This window comes from Folsomia candida, unplaced genomic scaffold, assembly GCF_002217175.1.
Source record: "Folsomia candida strain VU population unplaced genomic scaffold, ASM221717v1 Fcan01_Sc002, whole genome shotgun sequence".
Classification (NCBI taxonomy): Eukaryota; Metazoa; Arthropoda; class Collembola; order Entomobryomorpha; family Isotomidae; genus Folsomia; species Folsomia candida.
Window position 1 is genome coordinate 10,453,014 of NW_019091194.1, and position 23,333 is coordinate 10,476,346.

The 23,333-nt window shown below is 36.6% G+C and overlaps 6 protein-coding genes and 1 long non-coding RNA gene across 8 annotated transcripts; 4 read left to right on the top strand and 3 right to left on the bottom strand.

The window, feature by feature from the left end:
• Window positions 1-105: 105 nt before the first annotated feature.
• Window positions 106-1,714, top strand: LOC110844139 (exosome complex component RRP46). Its single transcript, XM_022090271.2, has 5 exons — window positions 106-567; window positions 640-780; window positions 854-981; window positions 1,068-1,214; window positions 1,282-1,714. The coding sequence occupies exons 1-5, from the start codon at window positions 240-242 to the stop codon at window positions 1,606-1,608; spliced, it is 1,071 nt and encodes a 356-aa protein (XP_021945963.1). The 5' UTR covers window positions 106-239; the 3' UTR covers window positions 1,609-1,714.
• LOC110844137 (polymerase delta-interacting protein 3) lies at window positions 1,709-4,368 on the bottom strand. Its single transcript, XM_022090270.2, has 6 exons — window positions 4,220-4,368; window positions 3,384-4,018; window positions 2,989-3,295; window positions 2,770-2,917; window positions 2,495-2,613; window positions 1,709-2,397 (listed from the first exon to the last, which is right to left on the bottom strand). The coding sequence occupies exons 2-6, from the start codon at window positions 3,940-3,942 to the stop codon at window positions 2,163-2,165; spliced, it is 1,368 nt and encodes a 455-aa protein (XP_021945962.1). The 5' UTR covers window positions 3,943-4,018; window positions 4,220-4,368; the 3' UTR covers window positions 1,709-2,162.
• Window positions 4,369-4,449: 81 nt separating this feature from the next.
• On the bottom strand, window positions 4,450-8,915 carry LOC110844509 (aminopeptidase N). Its single transcript, XM_022090724.2, has 18 exons — window positions 8,454-8,915; window positions 8,149-8,378; window positions 7,983-8,058; window positions 7,831-7,913; window positions 7,635-7,767; window positions 7,380-7,547; window positions 7,151-7,287; window positions 6,850-7,067; window positions 6,686-6,767; window positions 6,439-6,622; window positions 6,175-6,376; window positions 5,955-6,086; window positions 5,727-5,872; window positions 5,474-5,664; window positions 5,231-5,383; window positions 5,018-5,155; window positions 4,863-4,944; window positions 4,450-4,735 (listed from the first exon to the last, which is right to left on the bottom strand). Exons 1-18 carry the CDS (start codon window positions 8,832-8,834, stop codon window positions 4,529-4,531), a joined length of 2,943 nt encoding a protein of 980 aa, XP_021946416.1. The 5' UTR covers window positions 8,835-8,915; the 3' UTR covers window positions 4,450-4,528.
• A 311-nt stretch (window positions 8,916-9,226) lies between these two features.
• LOC110843809 lies at window positions 9,227-11,919 on the bottom strand. 2 transcript variants are annotated; one of them, XM_035847886.1, is made up of 6 exons: window positions 11,533-11,919; window positions 11,280-11,470; window positions 11,026-11,196; window positions 10,720-10,932; window positions 10,554-10,631; window positions 9,227-10,475 (listed from the first exon to the last, which is right to left on the bottom strand). In XM_035847886.1, the coding sequence occupies exons 1-6, from the start codon at window positions 11,604-11,606 to the stop codon at window positions 9,430-9,432; spliced, it is 1,773 nt and encodes a 590-aa protein (XP_035703779.1). In that variant the 5' UTR covers window positions 11,607-11,919; the 3' UTR covers window positions 9,227-9,429. The 2 variants fall into 2 exon arrangements, with proteins under 2 accessions (XP_035703779.1, XP_021945541.1); XM_022089849.2 differs by having other exon boundaries at window positions 11,014-11,196; window positions 11,533-11,915.
• Window positions 11,920-12,441: 522 nt separating this feature from the next.
• LOC110842950 (alpha-mannosidase 2C1) lies at window positions 12,442-17,694 on the top strand. The gene is made up of 24 exons (XM_022088829.2): window positions 12,442-12,690; window positions 12,767-12,921; window positions 12,993-13,046; window positions 13,121-13,171; window positions 13,238-13,373; window positions 13,495-13,690; window positions 13,777-13,978; window positions 14,044-14,174; window positions 14,239-14,368; window positions 14,437-14,559; window positions 14,633-14,814; window positions 14,891-15,008; window positions 15,068-15,115; window positions 15,206-15,267; window positions 15,343-15,388; window positions 15,468-15,855; window positions 15,929-16,141; window positions 16,220-16,379; window positions 16,451-16,589; window positions 16,672-16,703; window positions 16,778-17,053; window positions 17,125-17,253; window positions 17,329-17,373; window positions 17,467-17,694. Exons 1-24 carry the CDS (start codon window positions 12,549-12,551, stop codon window positions 17,561-17,563), a joined length of 3,255 nt encoding a protein of 1,084 aa, XP_021944521.1. The 5' UTR covers window positions 12,442-12,548; the 3' UTR covers window positions 17,564-17,694.
• Window positions 17,695-19,011: 1,317 nt separating this feature from the next.
• On the top strand, window positions 19,012-19,894 carry LOC118434412. The gene is made up of 3 exons (XR_004833995.1): window positions 19,012-19,272; window positions 19,347-19,596; window positions 19,659-19,894. It is a non-coding gene; the product is annotated as an uncharacterized LOC118434412 (long non-coding RNA).
• An 864-nt stretch (window positions 19,895-20,758) lies between these two features.
• Window positions 20,759-22,969, top strand: LOC110844445. Its single transcript, XM_022090651.2, has 3 exons — window positions 20,759-22,083; window positions 22,162-22,445; window positions 22,544-22,969. Exons 1-3 carry the CDS (start codon window positions 20,846-20,848, stop codon window positions 22,708-22,710), a joined length of 1,689 nt encoding a protein of 562 aa, XP_021946343.2. The 5' UTR covers window positions 20,759-20,845; the 3' UTR covers window positions 22,711-22,969.
• Window positions 22,970-23,333: the final 364 nt, after the last annotated feature.

Here is a 23,333-nt window from a genome sequence, read left to right on the forward strand (position 1 = left end):
AAAAAGTTTTAAAACTGTTTAACAAAATGGATTTTTTTAAACTATCAGATTACAATTTCGAAAGAAACGTCGTCTCAAGACTCACTGACAGCGGCAACTCATCTTTCATTCCATTTCCCTCATCTCAGCTTTACTTCACCACCACGTGTGGAAGAAAATACAAAATATTATGAATTAATTTAATTAAACTACTCTTTAAATTAGTAATTATTTGAAAATTACGATTAATCCAAATCAGGATGCCTCGTGGCAAATCTAATAACAAGAGTAATAAGAAGACGAAGAAGGAGGAGGTCAACAAGATGACCAAGTTGATACCACCGGCGAGAGAACCGGAAGTTATGGACGTTGACGATACAGGTGGGGACGAAACAGGGGGTGCAGCAGAGGAGGAGGAGGAAGAAGAAACGCAAGATTTTGGACCAGAATTCAACCCCACCCACTTCCAATTTTTAGTCGAGGAAAAGTCTGAGCAGTTTTTCGAAGGACAATTTCAAATTGGTAGACCCATAAGAGCAGCACACAACTTTTTGGAAAATCCACATGGGGCTGTCAAACTATTCCAAGGTAAGTGGGCAGCGTCAAACTTTAGTGATTTTATTATTTTCTGTGGTTAATTATAAAGTATTTATCATATAGGAGATACGTGTGCCCTGTGTGCTGTGTATGGGCCAACGGAGATAAGAATGTCGAAAGAACTTCCACATCGGGCAGCGGTTGACGTCCTGTTTCGCCCAAAAATTACTGGAACTTCGAAACAAAGTCAGATGACGGGATGGGGTATGGGGCGCTATCACGAATTAGGTCTTTTTATAAAATAATATTGACTGACCTTCACCATTTCATTATGTAGACTCGACATTGGAAGAGAGAGCAATTGAAGCAAAGTTGGTGGGGATTTTAGAATCTGTTCTTTATCTGGAGGATGACATGGGGGCTGGATTTAATATTATTCTGCACGAGTTTGAAAATGATGGATGTGTGAGTACTAAATATTTTTATGATAACATAAAATGAAAATTTTAATTTAGATATTTACCTTATTTCTACATTTACTTATATTCCAGTTGTTCTCTACATGCATTAACGCTTCTGCACTGGCATTGCTAAATGCTGGTTGTTCCATGAGATGCTGCTTTGCTGGAGTAACCATTCTTGTAAATGAGACCAACAATACATTGATAGTTGATCCTTCCCAGTCTCAAATTGATTCTGTACGTGAAAATATTTTGCTAACAACAATCTCTTAGTTTATTAATTGTTTCTGTTTCACTAATTCAGGGATTTGACGCCATGATCACATTTGTACTATCCAACGATGGTCATGTACTGTTTTCAAGTATTCAGGGCAGAACTAAGACCAACATGATTCGACTATGTTTACGCCAAGCTAGTGAAGCATGCAAGGAAATTTTCGTCTTTCAGAAGCAACTGCAACTACAAGAATGCTCCGATTTTATCAATGGTCACAGTGCTGTGAAACCAGTGAATGCCAGAGGTTTAAAGGATGAAGATATTAAAGTTAAATTGGAAGATATGAAAATTGATGAGGACGAGGAAAATTATGAGGACTTGGATGATGGAGAAGTTTCCAGCAGCGATTCTTAGCGTACAAATAAAGATTTGAATATTTAATGTAATATTTTTTAATTAAATATTTACTAGTTATCATGTTCGGAATACTGAATGAACACTGAATACACAGTAATACAAACGTCTTGTTTTTATTTCAAGAAATGTCAATTTTCTAATGCTATAAAAAGAACAATTTAGGCATGCAGCTCGTAATATTATGCAAGCTATCCATTTGCATATAGATACATACATACCTACATATGCGTAGTAACTGATTAACATACATGTTGTGATTAAATAGTAAGCAACTTTTATTTTAGTTAATTAGAAATTGCACACACATTTCACTCAATTTCAAATGGGGATAAGTTAAGTTAACTAATAAATGTACATCATATCCAACATTTTCACAAATCGTATCAATCTTGAAAAATGAGTAGCAAAAAACATTCGTAGATCATCATCATTGTAACATTCTTACATCTATAATGTAAAAATCTAAAGACGAACTAATCGTGGTTGAATTTACAAGGTTAAAAATTGCTGTTGCACACCATCCTCGATCTGCATCTCGCTCTACTTTTTTTTTACTGTCCCCCTTTAAATAAACCACGAGTTGCACTTGATCCGGGATTAAAGAGGACTTTGTGAATTGCTCCAATATCTGGCTGAATCTTTATGAAATCCTTTTTGCCAGCGGGCAACTTTATTGACGCTCCAGATGCAGATTTTAATGCAGTGTATGACCCAGAATTTGACATGGATGGACGCGATGGAGGGGAAGCATCTAAAAATACCCTCATTGCCGACCCATCTAGTAATCTTAAGAATAAATAATGGAAGATTATTAGCTGACACATTACACATACCAATAATAAGAGAATAAGAGAAGATTTAAAAAACCTTATCTGCGACTCACCTGTTATGGTATGCTTCAATTGCTTTCAAAGCATCAGACTTCCTGCTATAACTCACTTCTGCTTGTCCTGAAGCGGTCATTCTGCAGTCCGTCAGTGGTCCGATATCACTGAAGAGTTCCTAGTTTTCATTTACAATATTATGAATATTACTAAAAATTTTATAGCACAAAAAATTACTATAATTCGTTTTTGTCTTATGTCTTAGAGTATCTAATAATAATATCATTAATATTATTACATACTCTTAAGAAGGTTTTTGTATATTACAACTTACGACAATATCGTCCGCTGTGACGGAGGGTTGTAAATTAGAAACGAGTATTCTACACTGAGAATCTACTGAATATTCTTGTCGCCTTGGAGGAGGGGGTGGCGCATCATACATGTCGTCATCCATGTCCATCGGCTGCTCACGAAGTGAACTGTATATTTACAATTAAACCAAATATATATTATGAAATTCAAACCAACTTGGCCACGAAATGCTACTAACCTCCTATTGTAAGAGCTATGAGATGCGTACTGGATGCTGGGAGCCACTCTTGCCACACCTTGTGGGGGAGACCTGCCGATATAATCACTTCTCATCCCTCCTCCTCCACCCCCATAGGCAGAGGAAGCTGTAGGATTTCTTATCGTTCTCGTAAGTACAAAATCATCTTGGGATGGTGCAATTCGTATTCCTGGAGGATAACCACCACCAGCACCCGACCTAGTTATCCGACTTGGAGGAGCCATCATGGGTGCTTCACGCATAACATTATAGGCATACGGGTCCGGAGCAGCAGATCTAAAAACACCTGAGAAAGCGAGGAAGGACAAATAGAATATACCACTTTTTAGTCAAATCAACTAATGACTATAGTAGTAATTATATATTTAACTCACCTTCATAACCCATTGATTCCCGTTCTGAGCGACTAATTAGACCTTGTTGAGGATGAGATTGAGGTCGCATGCTCATACCACCAGACATAGTATCTCCTCTGCCGTTATTATAATGATCAGCAGTGGGAGTGATGATTCGCAAATTTCTAATTCGTCCGTCGCCTATGGAATTCTTCCTCCTTTTTTCTTCAATCTTCTGCCGAGCATCCCCTATCCTCCCGGTCTGGACTCTGCTCAAGTTTATCTTTTGTCGAGCATCGAGAAGAACTTCACCAATGGCGAGAGCAGCAACGCTTCTTCTTCCTCGAATACCAGCCCCAGTACCACCACGACCACCAAGTCGAGCCTTTATCCCAACTGCTCGAGCTGAGAGAGGAGAGATAGCTACTGATCCACCACCCATGCCCCCCAGTCGTCGCTGGATTCCTGCTGTTCTTTGAACAATTCTTACATTTCTACGACCTATTCCGCCCCCAGGTGACACACCTAGTCGAGATTTAATAGATCCTCGCCCTCCTCCTCTCGGAAATCCTCTCATCCCAACCGTTGCGCGTTGCATGCTTGCGAGTACAAAGTTAATTATTCTTTGTTATTAGGATAATTAGGTTGTACGGTGTCGGTGTCCAGATTTAATCCTGACATGAATAGTAGATAATAATTAGTTTAATAATACACGCGAAATTAAAATTTGTGATTAAAGAGTACAAGTAAAGTAATACAATTTAAACAATTCCACACCACATTGCATAATATTTCATACTTTGATATTTTACATTATAAATTTATAGTTTGTGCAACGCTTTTGAAAATTTTGTAACAATGATAAAGTAACTTACCCAAACACAGCACAGATTATGCTTTGATTCTGATAATTAATTGTTTAATTGTGGATTGTGTAATTAATTTTTTGTAATTGCAAATTGTTCGTTAAACGCGTCTCATAAAAAACAACAGCTACAATACCAACAGCCAGCCACCGCTCAAATCTTCCGCATCCAAAATTTATAATAATCTCAATTCACCCCTTTCACCCTTCAGGGTAGAAATAATTTTCATGCAAAAAGCATTTTCATGATATATTCAAATATATTTAATTATTTATGATTTTCGTAACTTTTTTTAGAACAAAAATAAGCGAACAATGATTATGTTGATTTAATAAATTTGAAAGCATATTTCGTTTCTGGAGTTGGAAGTGGAGGTATCTGGGTCGTCATCCATTGTAAAATTGGAGACCCAAAGTTATCGACCCACTGCTTATTTGAGTCGATAAGAGCTAAGGAGGTTTCAACTCTACCCATTACGGGAGTCAATACAGGTCCCTGTGGGGGTAGCGATACCCAGGTTTGTATCTACAGGATTATAAAGCAACTAAATTATTAAACGCGGATACACTATTAATTTTCGGTAATAATGCATAACGATTAATACATATAAATATAATTAAAATTAGTTATGTATAATCCTTGTCGAGATTACCCTTTCTTGTACGGTGAGGTTATAGGTATGTGTGCAAATTGCTGCAAAGACGTCAGCATATCCTGTTGGTCCCAACTTATCTCTAGATATAAATATCTAAGTGTTAAAGATAATGGATAGGCTTGACAAGAAATATATGGTTAACTTTTTATTACGGTTGGATCAGAGTATCGAATTCCACCAACAACTCGTCCAAGAGAGTCGGTTGTATGATGCGGTTGGCTGCGGCACGTACTAAAATTCCAATAACGTCAACGGTCCCAAGGTCTTCCGTTTTTACTTTTGTCAACAATCTGAAAGATGTGCATCACATTAATAAACAATTTACACAAGGTGATGTTGTTCGTAACGTATTTTCGATTATTTACTCAGTAAGCTTATTCAAGTGTGGTGTGCATGCCAGGGAATTTCGGATCAAGGGGTCCCTATTGGTGTTCATGTACTGTTGCCATAAAAAATCCCAGTTCCCGTTGTCATTTGTTGCTGCACAGTAAATTGATGGCCGAATGTCCACAGGAATTCTTTAAAATAATATTAATCCGAAGAATACGTATTTAAACAAATAGAAAGGCTTAGGTTAGTTTTTTGAAGTTAAATAATTAATGGCTCACGGATTATTTGTTGGATTAGACTGCCAAAGACTTAGAAGCCTATTTGCTTCATCAACACATCCATTGTGGAACAGTGGACAAGCCCAATCAAACAATTGTACTCTGGAAATTGTTGTCATTGGGAGCTCCGAAGGAATTTGGGTAAATCCAACATTGTCCAATGCGGTTTGCATAGTTTGTAGAATATAAGTCTAGAAATTCAAATTTAAAAAAATGATTAATCTTACATTTTACACTTTACACAATAACTCACCTGAAAGGTGTCGAATGCTTGTGATTCATTTGAAAATAATTCGTACCCTCGACGAAAATGTTTCTGGAATGGTACCCAAACATTGAAATTTGTCTCCCTTGATAGAAATGACGTCATGGCCAATGCTCTTGTGATTGGAATGTATCCTGTATGCATATATATTACTCATTCATACATTTATTGCCAGTGTAAATCCGAGGCCATAAATAATGATAACTGAGAGCTAACCTTGATATGCGGCAGTAAAATAATCGTCTACGATCATGCTACGGCTTCCGACTGGAATATTTATGATGGTAGTGTCCAGTTCAGTTTGTAATAATGTTTCCAAGTGGGTGTCGTAAATTACTCTGTAATACCCTAAATATAGATTTTGTGCAACATATGTAAATAGCTAGTTATCGAAAGAATTCAAATTTTTTAGACTATATGAGTCAATCGTATGTACCATTGCCTCCTGGATTTACCAGGATCCATTTACTGGTGTCAACGGCATGCATCATAACAAGGACTTCTTTGTCTATCCAGAATTTCGGGAGATTGTTGTCCGAATCAAAAGTAGGGTTATCTGCAGTGGTGTAAAAAATTGGTACGTGCCAAAGACCGGTTTGGGGTTGTTGTCCTTTCACTTCCACATTTTCAAAACGTTCCTGCAGACATGTATATAAATAGTAATGATTTAATAAACCAATTGCCAAACTGTGTAAAAAACCTGCGAAACGAAAATGTGGTTGGGTCCAGCTCGTGATACTTTCACCAATGGGAAACTAGTTTGCGTGGTCCACGTCTCCATTATTTCATTAATCGTTTTATTGTTCGATGGTAATAAGTTGTTGGTGGCCAAATAAGTATTAAAATCGGTAAATAATGCATCTTGATGGACAGCCAAATATGCTCTAAAATTTTGTCAGTATATGTGAGATAAGCTTTTAGAATTATTTGTTTCTAAAAAAAATTACCTATTTCTCAAATAGTAGTTGCAAGCCATTTTGAAAACTTGTTCGGTCATGAAGCTTCTCATTAAGTTCACTAACGCAGCACCTGGAATGAGCAGCACACAAATAGACGCAGAAAATGTCAGCATTAACTTTATGTCACTCACATTAAATTAACATTATCTCACCTTTTGAATAATTAATTGTTGAAGGATTTTCGACAAAATGGGTTGAATTGACACCATGAATTGGGACCGAATCAGGACCAGAATCAAATGCCATGGCAGGTTGGATGTCCGAGGTCACGAGACGATCTATTGCTTCGTACCCATTTACAAACACAGCATCCACCGACCGGTATTCGAAATAGCTAGCAAATCCTTCCGTCAACCACCAATCATTCCACCTATTTTAATTGAAGCGTCACGAGTTTTATGATCAAATGACCTTAATAATGTTTCTGATATCCAAAACGGACTGATATCTTACCACGCATGTGTTACGAGATTTCCCCAATATTGATGTGCTAATTCGTGACCTAAGATGTTAGCTATACGGAATTTTTCGGCAACGGTATTAATTCCCTCTTTCCAAATAAGGTACATTACGCGATATGTATTAAGACCCTGAAATCACGTTATGCAGAATTGATAAACATGTTAGTGAATACTGCTTTTCGCAAAAAACGTGTCGTTTGTTTCATGAATTGTTTTGTCACCCAGTTCTCCATTGCGCCAGCCGCAAAGTCGGGAATCGCCGCGGAATCAATTTTTGGTAATTCGTACTGGATTCCAAAATATTCTTGAAAATAGTTTAAGGTCTCGGCTGCCGCGTTTGCCGCAAACACTGCACCATTACCTTGAATCTCGGCTGGAGGACCCCAAATCTTGTGATAAGGTGATGAAATGTAAAAAATTGAAATGTTAAATCTGTCATAAATTGTATCAATTTATTCGTAGCCTATCATTCTTACTTTGACAGGTTTTTCGAACAAACCTTCGGTCGCATCCTCAAAATCAAAATCAGATACGATAAACGCGATAATTGTAGGTGGCATAACTGGTGTAGTGTTGTAAAAATCCCACGTCCATCCTTGTAATTCAGCACTAAACAATATAATTATTTTTGAAATTCGTCACTATATTAAATTAATCCCAGATTCGACTCACATGGGTTCAGACCGAAGTAGATTCATGTTGGAAAGTGAGTGATAGCTGTCCTCCCGACCCACAATTATCTCAAACGTCGCTTTCTGAAATTCAAGTTTCCAAAAATTAGATTGTCGAGGTGTAATGCAAATTCGTAAAAAAAATTGTTCTACCTGGCTGGGCTCGTCAAATGAGGGAAGCGTTTTTCTAAAAGCTCTAGTTCTACTGAATTGGGTAGTAGCCAAGTATCTGTGAAGCATATACATATGTACATTTATAATTTATTAGACATTTTAATTTTAAACAGATTATTTATCCAAATTAGTAAATATATGCCACCTCTTGTCACCAGTCTCTGTTTGATAAGAGCTCCAATAGACTCCGTTCATTCGACCCCCGGGCGTTTCAATATCTGGGTTTGCAACGGTGGCTACGTATTCGATATAAATGTCGTATCTCTCTCCGACAACAAGATTGTCCTGAACCACAATCGTGAAGGTTTCAAGCGTAGCATTCGAAATCTGATCCGTAATGATTAGTTGCTCTGTTGGGCTACTAGTTCGCCAAACCTATAAATACGTCCGAGCAATAAATATGTAAAACATTATGTCCGATGAACGAAAGGTTAAGAAATCTGCACGTACCCGAATGGACAAGCTATTTATGACGAGTTCGGCAGCATGCAAAACCAACTCTCTTGTGGCTTGCCTGCATTGAACCGTAATTTGTACAGTTCCTGGAGCAGTGAAGTTTTGAACCATCGGGTCTCCCTGAAGGATGGGTCGGATTTGGAGTTTATAATGTTGTGGGATAATTTGGTTTGGAAGTCGGAATCGTGCAGATGGAAGTTCTTCTTCATTAACCTCCATTTCTAACAACGAAGGGTCAAACTGCTCGGTAAATCTTGGAAATATTGGGGAACCAGTGTAGCTAATTGGGCCAGACGATCCGAACGTCCAATTTATTGTCATAGAGAGAAACAAGACCCATTGGACAAGTAGGGTCCTTAGGGTGATGAATTTCATTTTCAGGAGGGTTGACTAGCACACCGTTTACTTTAGTGGATGACCCAGAAGAACTGAACCAGTCGGTCAGGATTGAATCATTGAATACCAAGTATGCCACTAAACTAATCCTACGTATAAGCCAGTAAAACCTTGTCATGAATCACTGCCGGACTCGCTATCATTCATTTGCATACATTATCCATTGAGGGAAATTTCGTCAGGATTTTGGTCACAGTCAAGTTCAATTTCATTGATAAGATAGCAGTCCGAACTATTGTTGCACAGAGTAGTCTTAAATATTGAGATTAATCATGGCTTTGTTCGAGATAATAAGCGTGTATTACATGCATATTTTTTAGATTGAGTCAGAGTGGCCTGATGGGATTTAGATAAATAGTGGATTTTTATGCTTGACTTTTTATACAAATAACTCTTTATTACAAAATTATTTTTGTCCGAAAATATTTCGTAAATCTAAAAATTAACCAATGAATAAATATATCTCATGTCAAATATATTAGGTAATAATCAACAAACACATGGACATTGTCAATGTGTTGTCAAATATCTGGCATATCTCAACTCATCCTCCGTAGCATTATTATGAAGAGGTTTAAGCCAGCTTTGTAAGCCTATCGATGCAGGCGTCCAAATTTCCATTTTTCTCGTGTACAATCCTCACGAGTTGGTCGAAATTATCTCCATCTTTAGATCCAAAACCCATGTGAACTAAGCTGTTTAAGGTACGTCGATGTGATTCACTAAACTGTGCGAGGATATCATCATTTGGCATCACCGACGATGATGATGCTCCTGTCATGGTCCTACTTTGCTGCTGATCTCTAATAACTGTGTTGATGACTTCGTCCACGTGATCTGTACTTCCCACTGTCGATAAATTCATTCGACTACTTCCGGATGAGGATCGTTTGCCTCTTGAGCTTTTGGAAATTTGTGCCGCAGGGGAACATATTACTGAAGCATTCTTCTTGGCGACATTTTTTCCACCAACTAGTATTGAGGTCGTGCTGTTTAATGATGACTGTGGTGAACTTTCTCCATAGGTGTCAAGTACGGACATAGTTGAATCACCACCAGTACTCGTCTTTTCCACATTTACGTCGCTGGAAAGTGTTGGGGGAGATACTTGAATGCTGATGGTGTCAATATCATCCTCACCATCATCGTCAAAACTGCTGGTTTGTTTCACTGGGTCACATCGTACAACGTCACCTGAATCATCAAGGACTATAACTGGTGGGTTAGAAGATTTGTAACTTCTTTCATTTGAGATTCTTTTAACCCTATTATAGCACTTGATTAACATTTGCTCCACAGCATTCAATTGCACAAATCCATTAAAATGAGAGCAAACTCCAGAGTCGGTAACAAGGCGACGAATTGACTGAAAATTTCGAAATGCCTTTTTGATTTTCTTGGTGCTAAAATCATCACTTTGAGGATCTTTAGAAATGCTCGGCGGGGGGTCATCATTGGTAAAGAAAGGATTTTGTAAAGAGCTTGAATTTCTATTTAGTTTTGGTGGACTACTTTCTGGAAATGGGAGAGGTGTAAAATGTTTCTTCTTTCTTGGTCTGGTCGTAGGGTCTGGACAACAATCGGGTTCAATGTTGCTTGGCGTTTTCATTGCAATATTGTCTACAGAGAAAGAGAATTATATTCATCAATCGTTTTTTATATGTACATACGCAGGAGAATAACTCTTGGAAAACCAACCTTGTGCCAGCAACCAGCGACTGTGACCTGGGACAGCGGGCGGAGGCACAAAAGCTGTAGTGGTTGCACTTGTACTGCCTGAAATTAAATTCAGGTTCATTGTAGTTAACTGTTATTGGATAGTAAATAACGACTTTAAAGTATTTATACAAAGTAGTTTATTTACTTGGTTCACATAGTTCTAGAATTTCAGGAATCACATTTGTAGAGTCGGCAGATGTAACGTCTTCATCAACAGCATCTCCACCTATTTGAATAGAATTTTCGGGTTCATCCACAAGGCTTTGACCACTTCTACCAGGGGATGTACAACCTGCAGATGTTTTCAATGCAAATGCAGCGGCACTAACAGCACTTGCGACGGCTGCTTCATTTTGACCTGAGTTTTGTTAACGATTTGTTTATGTCATTGTCAAAACAATTTGTGAATTATAAATAGTGTTATCAACTAATTATATACCTGGTAGTGTACCTCTTGGAGACTCAGACCTACGAAAGCCTGGTTGAAAGGGTGACATCCGAGGTTGAGGAATTCGTACAACAACACGATCCTGCTGTTGTTGTGCTATATTTAACTCCAGAGACGAAGAACTTTGAGGATTTGTACTTGAACTTGCTTTTGATAAGTCACCGTATGATGGATCTTAAATTAAAAAAATTATTGTGTATGAAGTATTACCATCTATCTATACAATTTTCGTTTAATATATGAACAAAAATACATACATGCTGACCGCCCAGCAATGCTCGACACGTAAACTTCGTTAATGTCTTCGCTATTATTTCCACCGCCCTCGTCCTCGTCCATAGTGTCGTTGCTACTACTGTCTTCTTGAGCTTGTGGATATCTGGACATGTGAAATCGTGGCGAATAACCTCCCGTGCTCTTTCGAGCCGTCACTCTCTGTCGTTGTGATCTGTTTTAATCACATATTTTATTATGAATGAAATTATTAATAATTTGTACATTTAAAATTACCCAACTTGTCGACTAGTTCCTCCAGTGCTTTTCCGAGCATTATTTTTACGCCGTAATGAAGGTGGTCGTCCCATCTCCAGATTCTAAATTGCACTTTTTTTCTAATTATGCGCTAATAATTTCTACGCTAATTGACTAACTACGATAGAAAAAATTAGCAATCATTTCACATTTTATTCTGCCGAAGAATCAAAAATCAAATACAAGATAGTATTTTACTCTTGGTCCCGCGGTGAAAGTGAGACTTGACTTTTAGGAAGGGAAGAATATAATAAAGTTTGCTGATAAGCTGTCGGATATCAGCATTTCATATTATAATTTGGAAATATTATCACCATGTTGTCTTGAAATTAGCCATAAGCAATTCCTCCTAGACTTACTAAAAAAGTTACCAGTCTCAAGCAGTTAAGTATATGTAAGGCATATTGATATGTACCTGCATAGTTTCAAGTGCATAAGGTTTTGCTTTATAAGACAGGCACAACATGTTTCATGACACCGTTTGTGTCACCAAAACTAATATGTAATTGCTTTTATGCTAATTAAAATATAACGAGTGGAAAATCCAGGATCAATAATCATAATTATGTATATGAAATATTTGAAAGACCAACTGTGAGTATGAACTGTATGCATTTTATATTTTGCTAAGTACTTTACACTGGTGGAGATTAGTTATACATGTTGGTGTTACTGCATGGTATCTCACAAGCATAGCACATCAGAACATTGTCCGATTAAGTTAATTAAACCTTTATTATCGCAACGCCTACTTTGTCAACAAACATTGTGATTATGTACATGTGCATGTAAATAAATTTATGCTTCATTTGAACCAATGGTTTTAAAAATGGGTGGAAAACTAAACATTGCATGTCCGCTTAATAAGGTTACAAGTCGCATATAAAGTTTGTATACACTTTAATCTAATTTCTAATTGCCAATCTAATTTCGAGCGTCTGTCAAGTCAGTCGCACTCAATTTTTTCTCCGAATCATTTACAAACAATTTACACGATGGAGCCCACCTTAAAAGCCCCAATTCATAAGAATAGGAGGACTACAATGGAACAAATTTCGAATTTCATAAGTCCAGAAAGTCTATTCAAGGATATCAATTTGTTCAGCAAACTGTATGATGCATCCGTCCCACTAACAAGTACACGATAAATAAAATTCATGATAAGATAATTTAATAAAAATAATTGTACCAATTAAAATATTGAGTTGCTCAGACCTGACGAAATTTAGCATTCCTCAACCAACGCCACCAGATCCTCCCCATGGGTCATGGATAGATTGGCCATTTTCAAGAGTTGTTCAACAAGAGTTTACTCCTGCGGAAATTGGACAAGAATTTGGTCCAACTTGGGCAACTCATTGGTTTAAAGTATTTATATTTCTGTTTTCTTGAAATTTAATTTAAAACAATCGTGATAATCGTTTCTATGTCCGTAAAAGGTGGAATTAAGGGTCCCAGAGGAATGGTCTGGAAGAGATGTTCATCTTCGATGGGTGACCTTACCACGAACCTATGTCCACGTATTGTCCGATTCCTGGCAAGAATTTGACTTTTAATATGTTTTCAGGTGACAGGCAGTGAGTCCACAGTGTATTCTTCAGAGGGGGCATTGCTCCAGGTACACTGGGAATAATTAACATATTTTGAATCAGTAAGCTCCTTCCCACACGTAATACATTTTTAGGGAATAAATCCAAAATTCCGAGAAGAATTTCCTCTTCCACCGGGAACGACGACGGCAACGTTTTACATTGAGATGGCCTGCAACCATATTATGGGAGCAGGTCCGGATTACAAGAACGGCTGGGGAGATGAAATAAGTAATTAATAATTACAAAGCTTAGTCATATTTGAAATTTCTGTGGTTCCGATGAGTACCGTGTTCGATTCGATATATGTACATAATCCCCCATCATACATATAAATAATTATTTCCCTCAGCACCACCCTCTCCCAATTTATTCTTCAAGCTGACTGTGGCGGACATTGCATTATTTCGAGAAGACATATTCCAGTTGTACACCGATTTGGAAATGCTAAATGGAATTGCTAGTAATTTGGGTGACACTCATATTGGATACCAAGCAATGTTTGTGGCTAACCAGATGGTCAACGACATTCGCGTGGACAAATTAGAGTAGGCTTTTATTTTCAATATGTAATTACTGACACACGCCTACATAAATTCTAAACTTATAAATTATTCATTAATCATTTTTACAGAGAAGCAAAAACGCTTGCAGCAAATTTTTTTTCGAGTGGGACAGGTCAAAAGTCACACCAATTGTTTGCCATGGGACATTGCCATATTGATACAGCATGGCTTTGGCCTTATTCCGAGACTATTCGAAAATGTGCCCGATCGTTTTCAGCACAGCTGCAACTAATGAAACAGTATCCAGAGTACAAGTTTGTTTGCTCACAGGTTAAAAATTAGTGGAATGTCATTAGAAGAACCACGAATATTTTCACGTTACTGAATTTTTCCAGGCGCAACAACTAGCATGGGTCAAAGAAACATACCCTGATCTTTACCAAGAGATACACGATCAAGTTATTAACGAAAAACAATTCATTGTCGTTGGATCCACATGGGTCGAGATGGACGGTAATGTGCCGAGGTACTGTAAAGCCAGGCCTAGCTGGATTGACATTTGGATAAAAATCTTGTATTTTTTTGACTAGTGGCGAAGCATTTATGCGTCAGTATTTTTACGGGCAACAATTCTTCCGTAAAGAATTTGGTGTTGCTTGCAAAGAATTTTGGCTTCCAGACACGTTTGGCTACTCGGCCCAAATTCCTCAGATGATAAAAGTTGGTTGACTTTAAATGGTGTCATGAAATTTCAAAGATCTATGCTTTTATCTTGCTTTCCTCTCTAGCACGTTGGAATAGATCGATTTCTTACGCAGAAAATGTCGTGGAGTTTGGTGAATCGCTTTCCAAATAATAGTTTTATTTGGGAAGGAATTGACGGATCACAAGTTATGTGCCATTTTCCTCCTGTGAGAAATTAAATAATTCTGAGTTTTGTAAATATGTAGTACTCATATTAAAATTGCTTTCTACTGATGACAGGGCGATAGCTATGGAATGTCTGGATCTGTGGATGAATTCCTAAAATCACAAAACAATTCACAAGACAAAGGAAGATGTAACAATGGCATCTATCTATTTGGACATGGAGATGGGGGTGGTGGTCCTACGAGAACAATTATTGAGAGAATTAAGCGTGTACAAAATGTCGATGGGTTACCAAAGTACTGCGCATTTATTAGTTGTGCATACAAGTTACCTACAAGTTCATAAATACGAGTATATTTATGTTTCTTACAGCGTAAGATTTAGTGTGCCGGACGAATTCTTTGAGAATCTTGCGACTGAAAAAGATAAGTTTTACAAATGGGTCGGCGAATTGTATTTAGAACTTCATAATGGAACATATACAACTCAAGTACGCAAACTTTTTCCCAAATTCATCAACTGCATATCAAACTTTTAAATATAATGTAGGCAAAAATCAAGTGGTACAACAGAAAAGGGGAAATATTTCTGCGTGAAGTATGTCCATATTCATACAGAAAATAATGCCCATTCTTGAGTCAAGAATCTTGACCATTTACCTTAAGATAAACTCTTGATTCTACTCAGGTAGAGGAGCTCATGTCAATTGCATACACGATGGGAAGGGTTGATGAGCAACAACTTGCCGTGTACAATAACTTACTTTTCTTAGAAATATATTCATTTTCAGGACGTAATATTTTTTAAATTTTACAACTATGTAGCGACATTGAAGAAGTCGACTCCAACTGGAAAAATCTACTTTTAAATGTTAGTCCTACATGACAAGATTAATTTCCAAAATAAGAACCATGCTCTCAAAATAAATCAATGACTTTTCTATCAACAGCAATTTCACGACGTCCTCCCAGGTTCATGTATCCAACTCGTGGCAGAGGAAGCTTGGCGAATTTACGAGGAGGTTTTCTCATCTCTAAAAATTCTTCGGGACGCATACCACGTTCGAATTTTAGGGGGCGGAACTACTACGAAAGCGATTTATAATCCATTAACTTGGCCCGTTCACACCGTGATTTTTATGAAACCTGATAATGATCAGGACCTCCCAGTTGGAGAGTTTATTCAGACTGTGAATTTGCACTCGGATCCATTTGAGAATCAAGGAGAGGGACGATTCAGGGTTCCAAATACATTTGCTGCGGCTTTAGTTAACCTTTCCCCCAGTGGATATTCAACCTTTCAACCGATTGAACCTTTGAATAAAGTTACATATGCTGGTACGAACCAGAATTAATACTTTTAAGATTTTGCAAGTATGGAATATTATGCGTATTTATTTTTGTATAAAAGCGAATACGCCATCCCCTGGATTCGGAACTTTCTCCAATGGAATCATCCATCTTGAAGCTTCGACAGCTTCCCCAGGATTGCCAACTGAAAAATTATTCTTCAATGGATCCGACGTTGCATTTAATGATTTTCTAAACAGAGGAGTGGAACCGGGGAGATTTTATATCTATGATGACCTACCGTTGATTTGGGATGCGTGGGATGTAATGGATTGTAAGATAATATGACATATCAATTTTTTATTCTTTTTTATAGACAAACTACAAAGAGTTATTGCAAAAAATTTAAAAGATCATTTGGAAACACGACGAGAGCCAGATTTTACAAATATGGAGTTGCAGCTTTTATCTTATGGGGATATTGTTGGATGTTATCGATGGTCTGCTAATTTTGGAAATGGAAGCTCGATAATTCGTTACACAATTATGAGATGTGATTCGCCAATGATTGAGTACGCGAATAGTAATTTCGATTTTAATCTGCATGAATAACGCAATTCCTTATTTATTCGTTGTTTTAAAGGTACTATACAATTGTTGATTGGAAAGAGGAGCATAAAATGTTGAAAGTAGAATTCCCTGCGGATGTCCTAGCTCGAAACTGCACATTCGAGATCCAATACGGACACACAACTCGTCCAACGCATATCAACACATCTTGGGTTATCCTGCACATAATATGCACGATTAATACTAAAAAGTACATAATACATATAATATGATAATATTTATTAATAATTATAGGACATGGCCAAATTTGAAGTCTGTGGTCACAAGTAATATTTCAATTGTTTGCAAAATACTCTAGTTAATTTCCCCAAAGTTGAATTTAACCCATTTGTATCATAAGATGGATGGATATGTCGCAAAATGACAAGGGCATCACTGTTATAACTGATTCAAAATATGGCTGGCATGTCCGAGAAAATATTATTCAATTGTCATTGCTCCGAGCCCCGAAAAATCCAGATGCAAATTGTGATATGCACAAGCACTTCATTTATTACGCTGTTCTTCCACATGTGGGAACTTTCCAAGAGGCAGACGTTATCAAGAAAGCATACGAATTGAATGTTTTAGGGTCAAATAACATTCCTTTAATGGCAACGGATTTGGTTGGGGCCAAGTGAGTTGGAATTGATAAGTTGAACATAATTGATTTAAACGTTACAACTAAAAGAATTATCTGATTTACAGCCTTCCGAATAGCTGGGTCACTTTGAGTGATAATACCGTTATTGCAGACACGGTGAAAGTTGCAGCAGAAATTCCAAGAGCAATTTGTGTCAGGTTGTACGAGTCGTTCGGTGGTTATGCTAATCCAACGTAAGTTGATTGGATTGGATATAGAATATTTTGTTGTATAAATGATATGATAACGGCCTAGTTGATTAATTTCAGAATTACAATGGGATTTGGAATCGTACGGGTGGAAGAATGCAATGGGTATGAGCAGAGTATTTTTATTTATTTTATTTTTTCTTAGTGATTCATAATATTTGATCCAATGGTCAGTGTAAAATTTTCTATGCAAAACAGTTTGGAAAACAAAATTGGTGACATTCCTCACACTGGAAATGGATTTTCTGTTCAGTTTAAACCATTTCAAATTCGAAGCTTTTTGGTTTACTTTTAAATTATTTTTATCGCATAATAACTTTGGTTAGTACATGGATATTTACCATTTTTTGATTGCATGCATTACACGTTCATATTTATTCTATTTTGAGTGGGTTGACATGAAATAAATAATATTTACCGATATGATTTTTTGCTTATTTCTCCTGTATTTTTGCCTCTGTAAATAATCGCCTACAACTTGTCGTTACACTTCCATTGACATAATGATCAAATCAAAAGTTTATTTGACAAAATAAGCAAATACTTTGGGCGTATGTACACAGAAAAAAATCATGCGGCACTTTAGTCACAACGGAGAAAGCAATCACATTCACAATGTTGTTTGATTGGCAACACTCCAAAAAAGAACTTTCACCATTATTCACCTTTCACCACTTTCACGTCGGCTTAGGATTGGAGAAGGAAAGAAACACTAAGCAAATGCGATGACATTCGATGCGAACGTGTTGAATGACTGGCTGAGCAAATTCCAATTTCAACGCTTGGTAAGTTGTTTATCTTTCAGATTATCAGACAGCTTCATTGATTCCATTTGGAAGAAGAACAGAAAATGAGAGAAAGTTAGTAGTTTGATGGTTCATAATATAAAAGTTTTGTGGTACGTGTAAATTTTCATATGATTTTAATTTTTCTATTAAAAGCATAAAAATCATGAATATCGACAATTAGTGATAAAATATTCTCAGCAATGAACCTTCTTGAGGGTCAAAGTATTACGGTGACTGGCGTGGTAAGCACTTGAATTTGTCATAAGTGTTTGGAAATCTTAACGGGAATTTAATCGCAGGACGATGTAGACAACTATAATTTAGTAGAATATTCCAAAGATGCAGAAGGAAACTTGCAAATTGTGGGGGGATACTGCATGAAAATCATGTCGGAGTTACAACTACTTCTCAACTTTTCGTACATAATCTCAATTTATAAACTATGGTACAAGCCACCTTAGATTGTCATGTTACTATTTATCACTTTTCAGCATCAAAGTGGTCACATCGTATGATTATATTAAAGAGGAAAATGGAACTCTAGGTGGAATTGGAGGTCAGTTGATAAATGGCAGCGCTGATATTACAATTCCTCTATCGTACTTACTCCCATTTAGAGTGAAATATGTTGTCGCACTTCATCCATTAATTCGAGAACCGTATGAATTATTTAAAATTTCCAAAAATAATAATAACTCAATAGAGATTTGAAAATTTGATCAATATCCAACCCAGAATGTTGGCAATATTTCATCCCCCAACCCGTTCGACATCAGTACGTGATATCTACATTGGAACCTTGTCTCCGTCCTTATGGGTTGCCCTAATTCTTACCTGGCTTCTTGTATATGGTGGATATTGGATACTCTTACTCTGTAACCATTCCGATGTTCAGAGCAATGAATGTTTTCTTATCATAGTCGCTGCAATTAGTGAACAAGGTAGAAGAACGCATGGAACTTTATTGTTTATTTATTTTTTTACCCCCACTTACATATTTTCAGGATGGTATAAACGTGATGGACGTCTACCCTTTTGGATTTTGACATTTATCTCATTTGTGTTCGGTTATATTATTCTGGAATCTTTTAGAGCAACGATCATATCAGAATTGGCTTTTGAACGACAACTCGTAAAAGTTTTTGATGATTTGTTTACTAATGGATTCAAAATACTCACAAATCCACTGCAACAATGGGGAAGATACATTGCACCAGTTAGTCAATTTATGGACACAAATTTAATTTAAGTTTTTCCAACATGCAAATAATCCCTGATGTAATATTTCAGACGGGCAGAGATCGAGAGGAATTTATGAGGGAAATAGCAACATTTTACAAAAATGACAGTGACAGTGCTATCAAAGTTATTCGAGGGGGTTATGCGTTCCTGTCAACTTGGGATTACTTTCCAGAACTTTGGGTTTCAACGATGTAGAATTATGCTCATCCGTGAGTGGTGTCACTGTTCGTAATATGGCTGCTTATTCGGGATTCTACGTTGCCAAAAATTCCAAAATCAAGGAACCAATGAATTATGGGTCAGTGATACTCTAAATAATTCGTGACTTTTTTATTGAGATATTTGCTTATCACCACGCAGATTAATCAGAGTTCTCGAGCATGGATTGCATACAAAGCATTACACGGATTTCTTAAGTGATTCAACTCTTAAATGTTTGGCTAAAGGGTTTAAAAAAAATATTCAATCTGCTACTGAGCTTCAATTTAGAGATGTTTCTACTGCATTTGCTGTAATTATTTTTGGAATATCTCTTAGCTTAATTTTTGCGCTTTTTGAACGATTATACTTTATTGTTAAAATTAAATTTCACTATTACTTTTGAACTATTTTCCATTTAAATGGAATACAAATACATGTGTATAAAATACATGTCTTTTTAATTTGTTGTTACAAACAATCTAGTATAAATAAAAGTGATTTGTTATTAAAAAAAGGCTTATACTTGATTTTGGTTGAGAGCCACAATTACAGTTCAATATTCTAGTTGCATGTTGCGTAATAATTTGGGTTAGATGTAAAAGTGCATTGAACAAGAAATATGAGTCAATGCAAGCGACATGTATGAATCGTTACTTTGTCCTTCAACTCGATTCAAGTATTGTTGCCCCTGCACTTGCCCTTTCAAGTTTTCCATTAACTGCTTTTAATTGCGAACAGATGTCTTCGACACAGAATAATCAAGTGGATTTAGATAAGTACAAATGTCGTCAAGTTTATGCAATAGTAGTTTTAAAAGAGCTTCCTTCAAAATGACGAGGTGAAGGTTGTATAGTATTTAAAAATTAAAATAGGATGAGTGGTAACCTTCTCATTAGGTTATTTAATCAATGAACGACCTCGGATTTGATCTGATCTTTCAAATATCTTTGGTTCTGGTTGTTGTTGTTTTTCTGGAATTGTAACTAGAATTAGAATCCTAAGCAAGGTACTTTTCAAGGACTGAGGAGCTAATAAGGCCCTTAACTTGAGGCAGGTGTGATAGGATCTGTTATATAGTTGCATGACTTCAACAAAGACATGAACAATAGCACTGTCGCAAATTCAGGTATGTACATACCTGAATTCATATGGATGGCTTCATGGTATATGCATGAATCCCTTATGTACATACTTACACCCTATTTCGATTACCACAATTGTAGGTCATGAATTTTAGATTGATACAGTCATCCTTTTGGAGTTGAATGATTCTGATCAAAAATGCGAAAAACTACAAGTGTGTAATAATATTACGATTATTATAATTCTAAAATTCAGATACCAAAATGGGTAAAATATCCACACCAAGTAAAACCAATCACAAGTCAATCTCAGAAATGAGAAAAATTGATAAAGCATTATTAAAGCTTTCAAAAATATTGTCAAAATTGGGAAAACTCGTATTAATTGTGTTATCATTTTTTGGATATGTTTTTATTCTAATTCCATTCTTCATTGTGTTAATGTCACCCCTTTACATGTATCGATTCGTTGTAATTTTTCTTGCAAAAGTGTTTCGATCCGATTTGGTCCGTATTGTGTGCACAAGGGACGGAGTGGTGGGTTTGGACGATGTGACAAAAAAGTGTCAATGTGTTCTCAATATTATGCTCACCTACAGAGGTGAACCTGACATGGAGAAAATTCGAAATATAATCCAAACTAATGTTATAGATGTGATTGATAAAGATGGAAAAAGTGTTTATGAAAAGTTCACCCAATACTACGAACCATGGTTAGGATACTCTTTTTGGAAAAATGAAGACAAGTTTAATATAAAAAATCACATCAGATTGTGCGAAGAAGCTGAAATTATATTGGCCGGAAATAATAATAATAATAACAATAATAATAATAATGAGAGTGAGAAGAAATTCATAACGGAAGAAGAGCTCTTGAAAATAATGGGTCCAATAAGTACGAGGCATTTTCCACAGGGAATTTCACCTTGGGAAATTTTAATAGTACGAAATTTTATTCCATCTCAAGGGAAAATACACTCCGATTTTGAACCAAATATTAAAATAGATGGCGGAGACGAGAAGGACAAATTTGCAATGATATTTCGGGTGCATCATGCTCTGAGTGATGGGTATTCAATAATGAAATTATTTTTAACACGGGTGTGCAATGTGGACCCAAACGATGTGATACAGCCATTTGTTCCGAAAATGAGCATGATTGACACTGTTAAAATGTATTTAGGCATAATTTTGCTATCTCCGTATTATCATTTGAAACAGTTTGTTATCGATGTGGACAGAAACTTTTGGCATGTAAGAGAAAAGCAATTAACGAAAGATTGGTACACAATCAGATCAGAAAAGGTGGCCATGAGTGACCTGAGGAAATTAGCAAAATTTCAAAATGTAACTACGACTGCTGTCCTTTTGGCTGGGTTTGGAAGTGGAATAAAGACTTTTCTCACTGAAACTGGTCAAGGGGGTAGAATACCTTCCGTTATGAGAGCGTTGGCTCCCATGCCATGGAAAAATCATCCAATGCATGGATTGGTTAATCATTGGTGGGTTAATTAGTGGAATATTTATTTTCATATTTTAGTGTACTCGATACTTGGAATATTACTTGTAATTTACTTCAGGACTCTGGGTTTAGTGGTACTTCCGGTCGGAGCGGTTAATAAATTCAGAGTTGCAGAAAAATCAATCCAACTACTGAAAAGATCGCCAATCCTGTTTACTAATTTTGGGACTGTTCCATTGCTTATGGGACCACCAAGTTGGTTAACTGATATTTGGGCCACCAACTGGATGACCACGATGATCCTGTCAAATTTCCCTGGACCCAAATTTCCTATGAAAAGCTTTGGAAATAACTACGTGGAGGACGTGACTTTTTGGCTGCCACAAATGAGGGGGAGTTCTAGTAAGGCTACAGACTAAATAGTAGTTTAATAGCTTATTATTCTTATGTATAGTACTTTTGCTTGGAGATTATTCGTATTCTAAAATTGTATTTTTTAGGCGCTGGAGTTAGTTTCGTCAGCTATAATGGTGGCATGAGGATAGCTGCGACTTTGGACAAGAAAATTGTTCCAACTCAAAAACAGACAGAACTGCTCTCCCACTGTATCAATCAAGAACTTCGGAATTTAATGGATGTTGCTCTTTCAGGGGAAAATGTGGTTTAGTTAAGAAATACATATTGTTCTTGTGTGTGCATTATTGTTTTATTAGATATGTATGTATGCATTTACTTAATTTAGAGTACTATTTACGTACCTGTATTAATTACTATACATTATTTGTCGTCCTTTCCATCAGATCATAGTCAATAGTATCAGCAATATAGTTATCAATCAAAATGTGCATTACAGTGATTATAGTTTCAATAACTGGTTTTAATATTTTTTTATAAATATTTTATTACGCTCTTTTGGTGGCATAAAAGCTTGATTTTTGCAGAAATTTATGAGGTTGACATACACACACATGCCACGACATAATATAGCACCACTTTGACATTGACATTGATTAGATTGGTTTATTCAGTTCACAGGCATCTATGGACATAAAAAAGCACGCACGCACGCTGTCACTTGTCACGAATATTTCGGGATGACAAAAGTGAAAGGAAAATGCACAATACAACACTATGTATATAAACCGTGCATGTCTTACTTAAACTCCGTTTCACCTTACATGGTATTACCGCCACAGGCAAGGAACATGAGAATCCCATGTTATTTTCGTGTGGCGGTAATACCATGTAAGGTGAAACGGAGTTTACAAATGTGAACAAATGTCAGTGAGG

Bases quoted from the DNA above. Each gene is read 5' to 3' on its own strand.
- LOC110844139 (XM_022090271.2), top strand. From the start codon at position 240: ATGCCTCGTGGCAAATCTAATAACAAGAGTAATAAGAAGACGAAGAAG. The intron at 568-639 runs GTAAGTGGGCAG...TTTATCATATAG, and splicing joins GGCTGTCAAACTATTCCAAG to GAGATACGTGTGCCCTGTGT. The intron at 781-853 runs GTATGGGGCGCT...TTCATTATGTAG, and splicing joins AAGTCAGATGACGGGATGGG to ACTCGACATTGGAAGAGAGA.
- LOC110844137 (XM_022090270.2), bottom strand. From the start codon at position 3,942: ATGCAACGCGCAACGGTTGGGATGAGAGGATTTCCGAGAGGAGGAGGG. The intron at 3,296-3,383 runs GTGAGTTAAATA...TCGCTTTCTCAG, and splicing joins GGAATCAATGGGTTATGAAG to GTGTTTTTAGATCTGCTGCT. The intron at 2,398-2,494 runs GTGAGTCGCAGA...TTTATTCTTAAG, and splicing joins ATTGAAGCATACCATAACAG to ATTACTAGATGGGTCGGCAA.
- LOC110844509 (XM_022090724.2), bottom strand. From the start codon at position 8,834: ATGAAATTCATCACCCTAAGGACCCTACTTGTCCAATGGGTCTTGTTT. The intron at 8,059-8,148 runs GTGGCATATATT...TATGCTTCACAG, and splicing joins ACAGAGACTGGTGACAAGAG to ATACTTGGCTACTACCCAAT. The intron at 6,087-6,174 runs GTACATACGATT...ATCTATATTTAG, and splicing joins GGTAAATCCAGGAGGCAATG to GGTATTACAGAGTAATTTAC.
- LOC110843809 (XM_022089849.2), bottom strand. From the start codon at position 11,606: ATGGGACGACCACCTTCATTACGGCGTAAAAATAATGCTCGGAAAAGC. The intron at 11,197-11,279 runs GTATGTATTTTT...TTTTAATTTAAG, and splicing joins CATTGCTGGGCGGTCAGCAT to ATCCATCATACGGTGACTTA. The intron at 10,476-10,553 runs GTTGGTTTTCCA...CTTTCTCTGTAG, and splicing joins TCGCTGGTTGCTGGCACAAG to ACAATATTGCAATGAAAACG.
- LOC110842950 (XM_022088829.2), top strand. From the start codon at position 12,549: ATGGAGCCCACCTTAAAAGCCCCAATTCATAAGAATAGGAGGACTACA. The intron at 14,175-14,238 runs GTACTGTAAAGC...TTTTTTGACTAG, and splicing joins ATGGACGGTAATGTGCCGAG to TGGCGAAGCATTTATGCGTC. The intron at 16,380-16,450 runs GTACGCGAATAG...GTTGTTTTAAAG, and splicing joins TGTGATTCGCCAATGATTGA to GTACTATACAATTGTTGATT.
- LOC110844445 (XM_022090651.2), top strand. From the start codon at position 20,846: ATGGGTAAAATATCCACACCAAGTAAAACCAATCACAAGTCAATCTCA. The intron at 22,084-22,161 runs GTGGGTTAATTA...AATTTACTTCAG, and splicing joins CATGGATTGGTTAATCATTG to GACTCTGGGTTTAGTGGTAC. The intron at 22,446-22,543 runs GTAAGGCTACAG...TGTATTTTTTAG, and splicing joins ACAAATGAGGGGGAGTTCTA to GCGCTGGAGTTAGTTTCGTC.